Consider the following 10,826-nt stretch of genomic DNA (forward strand, 5'->3'; position numbering starts at 1 on the left):
ATTTACTAAATTTTAGATTAAATTCTTCACAAAATGTGTATTGACATGAATCTTTAAGTTCAAGATCTAAATCAAAAAGGCTATGCACATCATATTTATTCATACGAAATGGGTTTATTTTCAATTGTAATAACTTGTCAATATCAATTCTCCTATTTAAATGGAAAAAGTCGTACATAGTCCAATAAAATTGATTATCATCATCTATATGGTTGAATGGAAAAATAAGTACATTGAGTGCATAACCATGACTGAGTTGGAAAGAAGGAAGAAGAGTTACCACAATGAACACATACACTCATTCGCACATTCACAAATTAACTTTCAATAAGTAGTTAATAAAACATAAATACAGTAAAAATAACGAAGATAATTACAAAAAGATCTGTAATTAATCAAAGGGCATAGGCATAGAATATGAAAAATATCATATTTGCATGTAGTCAGTTTAATGTATATTAGTTTTCACAAGTTTGCCAGTTCACTCACGGAATGTATTATCGTTCTTGTCGTCTTCCCATTGGTAGCTTTGGTCAATACAATTATCCTTCCATCTGATGACCATGCTGCATTCAGCCTATTGTTCTGTTCAACCTCCTTTTTCGCTTCCTTCAAAAGAAGTCTATTTGCTGCTGTCAGGTCCTCCTCAACCCCCTTTCTTTTTCCTTTCAGCAGTTTGCGATTCCTGATCATGAGATTGCGGGCGCGATAAGAGGTGAATTTCACTATGATGGGTCTTGGTGGGAGTGACTTGCTGTCTTTCCCTCTAGTAGGTTGATGCGGAAGACCTACTCGATGCGAACGATCGATGTCCTCAGCTCTCAGATTGAGTTGGAGATCGTTGATGGCGAGGTCAAGCGTCAAGGCATCGGTATTCTCATGGGACTGCTCTGGGATTCCATAGAGTCTTACACAGTTCCTGCGTGAGTATTGCTCTGCATCATTCAGATGTTCTGGTAGTATCTTTGAAGAAACGACTTGTCTGTTTTAATACTTGATTATATATACAGTTCTTGTTTCGTTTTTATTCTTGCCGAGCACAATATTTTAGTAATTTACTGTTGATTTGTTTCGGACTATTAGTCAACTTCAATGAACACAGCTGCTTATAAATTCTATTTCGACGAAATGCATCGTGAATTTCAGCGTCCATTACTAAAAAGTCACATACGCGCAACGAATTGCCAACCATTTAACTTGACTTGTTCAAGAAGTGAAGCACGTGATTGGAGCAGGTTTCGAGGGGGGGGGGGGGGGGTCGTGTTTAATCCAACCTTTGACACATGTCGACATTTCATTTTCTTAGCTTCCCTTTCAGCCAATACATGTCTCGTCTTAGAACTATCTTTTAGAAATGAGGGATTTGTCCTCAAACTCTGTAAAGATAAATTTAAATTTCATTGAAGTTAGTCAAAAACATGTCCATTTACAAGCCGAACTGAAAAAAACCTGGACATTCAATTTCTCAGCACGTTACATGAGGTGAAAGTGTATTAATTTACTTTTAGCCCATATGCTTTGTATTTATATGATTTTTTCTCCAACTTGGCTTTAATGATACTTAAATGTACGGATTATTCTTATCTGACGAGTTTGTTATTTAAGGACATACTCATAAGCTACTCATGAGGGACCTTAAATGCACAAGCCTTGCTTTTAACCAAGGTCACCTCATCTTTCTATTGTAACGCCATATTATGTTCACTTGTTATATTCATGTCATATTTGTAATGTGTGTTATGAAAGAAAGATAAATAAAACTTGAAACTTGAAACTTGAAACTTTGATTTTATTTATTCATAAACGCTTCACCGAGCAACAGTGTCATATTTTGTCAAACGTAATCATCGTATAATTAGATAGCAAATGACTTCTAATTTATAAAAAGCAAGGAATTATATATAAACAGCTTATTGATTGTTCACAATAATTGTTTGATTTTGAGTTTTTTTTTTATGGGACACACTGTAGTGTATATTTGAAGCATTGGATCATTCTTAGAAAATTATTAAATGAATTACCAAACTGTTTGTACAAAGCAGTACAATTTGCTAAATTTAGCCGAAAACGTGGGTTTAGCTTCTTTAGAAATCATAATCGGACCACGAATCGACATTTAAGTGTGACACCATGCTCGATTAAAGTAATAATTAATAACAGATTTCATATTATTACGCAATTTTACGAGGTTCTGCCTTTTGTATCATACCATATATATATAAACGACCTTTTATAAGGTCGTATTGAATATTCGCTCCCTCTCTCTCTCTCTCTCTCTCTCTCTTTCCCTCTCTCTATTCCCCCTCTCTCCCTGGATCACGTTTCTCCCCTTATTATCTTTCTCTCTCTTTCTCTTTCTCTCTCTCCCTCTCTCTCCCTGGATCACTTCTCCCCCTTCCCCTCTCTCTCTTTCTCTCTCTCTCTCTCACTCTCTCACTGTCTCCCTGGATCACTTTCTCCCCTTCGCTCTCTCTCTCTCTCTCTCTCTCTCTATCTGTATTACTTTTATCTTCTTCTTAACCCCCTCTTAACCATTATCTGCCCCAGTCATCCGATATGTTATTAATTCTTATCACATAAGATAATTTCAACTAGAATCACAACCTAAAACTCTTCAATTTAATGATAATAAAACAACTTTTTCGTGAAAATTCTTTTCTTTGATTTGTTTTAGCATTTATATTTACATTTTATAATGAAATTATATAGCTGATATAATGGTCAGCTACGTTGTTGTTATACTTCTCGTTTACCTGTTTTTTAAAACATATAATACCAAATATTCATGTACAGGTAGAGTACACCACTTTCATGATCAATGTTAAAGAAAATAATGGAAAGGAAGAAGAACAACAAAAACAACGAAATAGTGTAATATATACAGTTTATTCTCAATTACAAGATGGGTTAAATGTGCATTTTGTTAGATGCTTTTGTGGTCTTTCTCAAACAGTTTCTCGTCTATGCTTTGCCAGAGAAGCAATCAGACATGAAACCTTGATAGTAGAGATCCTCCTGAATGCTTGCCACACAATAAACACTGGCATTCAGAATGTTCTTCTCTGGGATCACTATTATCCGGGATACATATATATCCAATCAACAATTGCATGATATCCTGAAATGGGACACTTTGTCCATACGGCCTACTAAACACATTATGAACAGAAAGAAATTTGGGGTGCTTATCAAAATAAAAAGGGGCACGTGTCAAGATAAAAGGGGCAATTAATCATCAGAGGTGGAAAGGGGTATTTATTTAAAGGAAAAGATGTACTTTTCAAAGTGGAGAAATGGAGAAGGAAAATGGAAAAGTAACAGATAGAAGAAGTCTAATTCTGAGAACGATTAGAGAACGAAAGGTTGAGAAGAAGAGGAGATAATCTAGAAAAAGTGGGGGTTACGATGCCTGTACAGACCGAATATAGAAACGGACATGGAGAAAAAAAAAGCGAAAGATTTACATGGGGGGGGGGGGGGGTGACATGTATTTTGCATTTTGTTAATCGTTCGTGGCGTAGCGTCTTAGCGGCATACATAATATGACATGCTTTAGAAACATGGCGAGAGATTTTACAGCGTAAAGACTGAAACTATAATCAAAGCTGGTAAGGAGCAATAATACCAAACGCTACATCACCTTGCTTTGGGAGATTTCGTTTATAACCTCAGTAACGATTAAACAAATAGAATCAGTACTTTGTTATGCTTACAAAATGTGAGATTTATTTGATTTTAATTTGGATAGGCTTACAGTAACAACAAAAGGATACATATTTCCAGATACTTATTTTACAGATGTCAATATCATATAAGACAAGTAAAATCTAGATCTTCCACTAAATATATCGAGTATAATTATGTTAACCATGCTGTGTATATATACACTGTACAAATAAAAATAAAAATGAACATGTTAATGTAATATATAAGCGACATTTACAGCATATACATAATTTTTATAACTATTTTCGAAGTTAAGAAAAAAAGAGAACGAAGAGGAAAATACGAACTTCAATATCTTCTAGGGCAATCTAACCATTATAATAAGTTTTATTTGTATGCGAACAGAAAAATACAATGAAAAGAATGGCGAAAGTCTAAAATAAATCGGGCAAATAGTAATAAGTACGTTATAAATGTTTTAAAATAAGAAACAAGTCTATGTATATTTCAAATTGGCAGATTGGTCAATGGATTACGACGTATAATAATTGATAACTCATCCGTTTGTAGTATTAAAAAAAAACAATCATTTTATTTCTCATTTTCCGCAAAAGCGCCGAATGTAGTAGTGTCCCCAGGGAGAAGTTCTCCCTTGGGACACTACTCAAGATATATTATGGATATAGCATATTGTTAAAGGTCCTCTTAATTGACCGCCCCGAGCCTTTTTTTTTGGGGGGGGGGGGGTTGTTGTCATTTTGTGTATTGGAAGTTTGGAACATAATATTGTAATGTTGCCCGCCACTACATCGTAGAGACATTACCGATTCAGACAATTTGAAAAGCCCATATCTATAGTGATTACAATTTTTCAACAATGCATAACTTTCTCATGTTTGTCCGATTTCATCCAAACTTTCACCAGTCTAATTCTCGGATTTTTCTCTTTTTCTCTAGAGTGGTTTGATAACAATTTTCCTTTAAAGGTGCTTAACAAAACTTTATACATAAAGTGCATTAGCCAGTGGAATGTCCCGAAATAGTCGTCCCATTTCCCCATAAGAATTTACCGAACAAAGTTGCTTAGACCGTCCGTGCCATCTACGAAGAAAATATCAACATGAACATTGTCCTCGGTTTGGCCCCCGAAATGGAATGCATGTCGCATTTGGTCACAGCATCTATACCCATGCACCAAACTTTGTCAGGAAGAAGGTGTATGTACATCTATTTAGACATAAAAACTGAAGAAACAAAATCTAAGGTCGGGATTAGTTTTCAATGGAACGTGGTAATAACTATCGCATTCTGGTGTATATATATATATATATATATATATATATAATGTTAGTCTTCCGGAATAGGTATGCTAGGTATTTAACAGAGAAATAACAATAACAGTCCCACCTTAAATCAAGACCTAAGAAGCCAGACAAAAATTGGCAGAAAAATTGTTGAAAGCACTCTAGATGATAAGCAGCAAAATATTGTACAGTCGAGAAAATATGTGTATTGTAATGATAACTATGTACTTGTACACTACGTATATTTTGCTCTCACAACTTAATTTTGGTGCTCGAATGTAATTAACATCTCGATTGAGGCACACACATACAAGTATTCTCTTTTCACTAATATTGTGTCCTTGAATACAAACGTGGTTACAATGGTAAAATCACACTTGAGTAGATCGTCTGTCAATATCATACAGTTTGCGCATTTATAAATAGAAGTGGGTTTTCCCACAGAGCGTAAATGCACCTTTGAACTTAATGGCGGTATTCATCATTTTTGTCTTTAGAGGGTGACTTATTTAGGCTTTCAGTGCTGAAAATATTATTATTTTGGAGATCCACTTTGTTATAATCTTGGATAATAAAGCAAGACGTTTTATTTGCTTTTATTAGTATATTTGGAAGAGTAAAGGACGATATTACACTACACTTAATATTTTTCACCCCCTATTACTCCGACTGTCCTTCCTTTATCTCCGTCCGTTTATCTCTTTCTCTTTTTCTTTCTCTGTCAACCATTAAAAGACTTTTTCAGCGTCAATCGACTATAACGTATGCATGCAACGAAATAATGTACATGTAGTTAGGGTAGGTTTAGAGCGTATACATGCTTATTATAACTATTTACTAACAAAAGAACACAAAACATGTGAGGAAAAATACAAAATACGACATTTCAGACATGTGTATATTAAAGGTACTTTACAAAACTGTGTACAAAACCAGGTTAAAGAACTGGGGATGTTTCACAAAGATCTTCAATACATATTTTGTAAAAGTTATTTTAAAAGGCAAAATTTTGATTCAAATCAATCATATTTTCTATTATCAAGGGGATTTTATGTTGTTTATGTGTAATTTATGAAAAACCTAAAATACTTGATTTTTTGCTTTTGAATATATTTTATTTCAAGGCTACAATTGGCTCTCCATAATTTTAAGTCCAACTTAGAGTTAAGTTTGACTTAGGATCTTTGCGAAACACCCCTAAATAAAGAGTGTGTGTCGAAATAGTCTTACCCATAAGACTTTCTTTTTTCACCAAAAAATAAAGTAACAACATTTTCCATCGAGATGCGGCTATAACATTCTCCCTGTCTTCGAAAAAAGGAAAATAATTAAAGATTTAAAAAAAGAGAGGGAGGGGGGGGGGGGGGAGAATATTGTTCCTGAAGCTATTTCTCCGATGTCATCTACTTACAAATTTATCATCTGGGGTATAATTTTTAAATGATGGGTAAACATTTAATTATGTTTTCTCCAGTTTTATCCCTGGGTTTGACATGCACGTCTACTAGCATGAACAGATGTAGGTATTTAATATTATCATAACCGTAATTCTTTCCAACCCCATTCTCTTTCTACCGTTATAAAATGCAGATGAAGACATTCCAAATTCCACGTCACAAATCGATAATCTGTATAGATTCAATTGAATTGAATCGAATTTAACTAAACAGAATCGAATTGAAGCGGTAACTATTTTGAAAAAGACAATTTACATGAAATATTCGAAGCGAAATCACCAATAATTATAAACAGAATTGCTATAAAACATTACAAGATATCATAATACTCTTATATTCTTTGGTTCTTCACCACATCATAGCAGACTAATCTTTCATATTATCAGTCCACAGAGCATTCAAACTGAATACAAAGGAATTTTTAATGGTATGCAGTACTATCTACACCATGGTACTTAAGGCTTTAAAAGAAATTGGATTTCATGAATTAATCAAGTTCAATATAGCATAAGTACGAAGAGTAAAATAGTATCATAAAATGAATATAAAACAATAATACCAGTGACTTGACAGGATGACCCATGAAAGCTTAAAAGCTTATTTACATTGGGGCCCTCACAACACAGTCAGTATATAATTGTTACTTCATTTAAATATACAAAATAATCACAATAAAAACTAAGAAACATAAATACCAAACAAATAAAAATTAAAGATACTTTAAGAATAACAACAACATGGATATAGCATTAATAAGAGCTTAATCAATATGTTATCAATTTTCAAGTTAAAGAGAAGGTTGAGTTCTTGGAAGTCATAGAGGCGAAAATTAATTTGTGAGCGTTATCATTGTTATTATACAAAGGTGGAAGAACATCAGATAAAAAATGTTCCCTGACAAGTATGGCTCTTCAAATGCCTTTATATTCTAAATATGGCATGTAACATCGTAAAAATCGGGACGGATTTTTACGCCACGTGTTCTTGTAATCCCATATACATCCTTCTGTGTACAGTGCTTGTAACCTTACCAAGACTTGGCTAAATTTCTTATCATTTTGATGATTCTAGAACCTTGCCATACACACATATACTTATACGCCAGATGATCAACCTTTTCTGATAGATTCCACAACGTTTCTTTCACAATGCAATCAAATGACAAGAACTCAACTTTATCTTTAAACATAACTTTCTCGTCCAAACTTTCTCATTCTTTCTATTTTTCTTGTGCGTCTCGGAATAGCATTGTCTAGATAGACGGCGCTATACAAATTCCTTTTATTATTATTATAATGATATCATATCACTTGCACCTATTTCATGCGTCTCAAGTGGTAGGTACTTTTTTAATTCAAGTTCAAAGTTTGTAAAGTTTTGAATTGCTTTTAAGTAGCATTACATTTTGTTACGATAAAATAGGAGGAAAAGGGATAAGGGAATATTGATACCAGACGTTTACAAAATACCCTTTTGCTCTTAAGTACAAAATATTCGGTCAGTATGTGCTTTGTCACACACACAAACAACTGGACTATAAATCAGAGATTACAGCAACGAATACTGATCTACTAAAGGTTTTCATCTTATACTCTTATTAAAGTAAATCGCAAAAGCGATGACCCAAAACGGAAAACTTTCAACAGTGTGTCTGTAGTAGTAGTTATTCTTAGATTTTGCAGTAAAAATCATTTGTTAAAATATCAAAGAGAAAACAATTACACAGCGCAAGAAGTATAAAGTATACTCATTAACATATTCTTTCGAAAAAGGGACGTTATTATATCATATTGGATAATTTAAACTGTATGGAGGCAACTAAATAATATCAAGAGAATGGACATAATACATTATATGCCTATATATAGAGTAGAGCTGGGGCAGAGAGTAAACACACCACCAATAAGGGTAATAAAGTGTGACATGTATTATAGTGCTACTTTGATAAAATATAAGTTGTTGCCGCAAGCAAACGCGAGCATGTCTGGGGAGAGGGAGACCAAGTAACACCAACTACTTTTAAGCGTCAGATTAAGAACATTGAACTCAACTCTCTCCTTCAGGTTCAGACCATCAAGGTCAAAGAGCCTGATCAACATGTTACCATTCTTACAATCAACACTCGCTACATACACCCTGTCCTGCTCATCCACGGCAGCAAACAGGTAGACACCGTACGGAGCTTGGAGAGAATTACCAGCATTCCCATCCCTGTCATAGACCGTCACCATGCTTGGATCGTAACATGAACTCGTGACGATAAAACCCGACCTGGTAGAAGATGCCTGCCTTACCCTGTTGTGTTTTGTTGGAATAGTGTGTTTGAGAGTAGATCCAGTCGAGTCATAGATATAGACTTGATTCTCAGTGTTAGAGATGAGGATTTCATCTGATGGACTTCTGCTTAGTTTGAGAGAAAATTTGCCTTTCATGTGGATGGTTGATTTCCTGGATCCATTGGGAGAATATATGTGTGCTTCATTGGTACCAGTCGATATGCATACCGACCTGTCATTTTGAAACACCAGATCATAACACGTCATGTTACTTGGTATGTTTGCATACTGCGCCTGTGTACCAGCTGAATCAATGATAGCTACACCATCTGTATTATAATATCCGACAGCAACACTGTCATCAGAGTACGGGGTCATACCATACATCTGTTCCCGTAGATCCACATGCTGAATGACTTGCAACTTGGGATCTGCTTCTGAGATGCTCCCGATGCCCAGATGAGTATCATCTGCAGGCTTGAACCTCTTCTCCTGTGCTTTCTTCGTAATGGCTGCCGCAGAAGTGCGATCAGTAGCCTCCTTCAGCATGGCATCCAGCTCCTCACAGACCAAGGTATGAGCAGACAGACTGTCTGTCTCAAGATGACCCAGTCTGTCATTATCTACCAGTGTTATTGAACTACAAATACTCTTGATTCTCTTTCGATCGTTGGATTCTAAGACGTTGAGGTCGTCATCGAAACTCCGCTTTATTGCATTGATGTGCTCGATGAGATTTCGATGATTTTCTTCAAGCTTTTTGGCCTTCATGCTGTAGGCTTGACTGACGCCATCCAATAATCTCTGCACGGCAGTGTATACTTCATGGCGTTGTACTTCCACATTTTGAATGTTCTTCTCCAGTTCTGATTTCTTACTGGCACAATGCTGGACTAGGTCGTTCACCTAAAAAAAAAAAGGAATAAGAGAGAAATGAAAAGAATTTTTTTTTAATGAGATGGAGGAGGATACGAAAAGACAGATAGATTGTGAAAACAGAAAAACAGGGAGAGAAGAAATAGTTACATGAATTAAGTGCAAAGTTGTTTATCATGCCTTGGCTTTTAGGAGCATTCTATCCATTCATTTTGCATTCTTATAATATATGCTTCGAATATTTTATTTTAAATGGTTAAACGAAATTAAATGAATTGAACTAAATTGGATTGACATGATGATACCATGTACCCTTTCGTATCTTCCAGGCACACCCGAACCGTTCTAACTTTATGGGGGGGGGGGGGCACTCTGGATTATTTACAAGGAATTTGACTAATGTATAGCTGTGAAATGTAGCTACGCTTACTTCCTTGAAATACCCTCCCCATCCTAAGCGTATTTTAGAGCACTTAAAAGCTTTTCTATTCTGCAATATTATCAAATGTATTTGTGCTATTGTCTAGCGCGGCGGTGGTGCGTGTGTGTGTATTTTTTTTTACAGACGTGTATTAATCAGATGTGATTATGCAGGTCCTAAATGAAACCAAGTTTACCTTAATCCGTAACTCCTGCTCGAAATCAGCCTGATTCTTGATTTTGTGATTTTGATGACCGATGATCACGCACTTGAAACAGACGTGGACCTTACAATCCTCACAAAACATATCTTTGTTCTCTTGTTTGTGGATGCAGCACTTCTCGGATTGATGACCAATGTTGACCTTCCCGTTGATGATATCCTGTATGGATACAATCTCGTGACCTTCAAAGTGTGACTGCTCATGGCTGCAGTCGCAATTAGTGCACATATAGAAATTACACGTTTTACAGCATGAGATAGCATCTCGCTGAAACTTGCATGCAGTGCATTTTGGACGCGTCTCAAGGACAGCATTCTTCCCTCTACACTTGGCGTGGTAATCGTCTACGAGTCCGTTGACCGTCACATTGGTGAGGAAATCATCGACACGGTTCGCAGACAACTTGGTGATATTCCTGCAGAGAGGACAGATCATGTGATCAAGGTCCTGGTGGGACAGGTCATAGTTCTTGAGACATTTCCGACAGAAGGTGTGTCCGCATGAAGTCAGGATTGTTGCCCCGTCGAAGATATCAAGACATAATGGACACGTTAGGTTCTCTGGAGAGCTTGGAGCTTTCTCTTCCTCAGCTTTCTCAGCCAT

At 35.7% G+C, this 10,826-nt stretch overlaps 1 protein-coding gene across 1 annotated transcript; it reads right to left on the reverse strand.

Annotated features, from left to right (window-relative positions):
• Window positions 1-8,355: 8,355 nt before the first annotated feature.
• LOC105439693 (tripartite motif-containing protein 45-like) lies at window positions 8,356-10,826 on the reverse strand. The gene is made up of 2 exons (XM_011668962.2): window positions 10,197-10,826; window positions 8,356-9,609 (listed from the first exon to the last, which is right to left on the reverse strand). Exons 1-2 carry the CDS (start codon window positions 10,824-10,826, stop codon window positions 8,356-8,358), a joined length of 1,884 nt encoding a protein of 627 aa, XP_011667264.2.

The sequence above is a fragment of the Strongylocentrotus purpuratus genome, unplaced genomic scaffold (genome assembly GCF_000002235.5).
Source record: "Strongylocentrotus purpuratus isolate Spur 01 unplaced genomic scaffold, Spur_5.0 spur5_scaffold_20, whole genome shotgun sequence".
Lineage (NCBI taxonomy): Eukaryota > Metazoa > Echinodermata > Echinoidea > Camarodonta > Strongylocentrotidae > Strongylocentrotus > Strongylocentrotus purpuratus.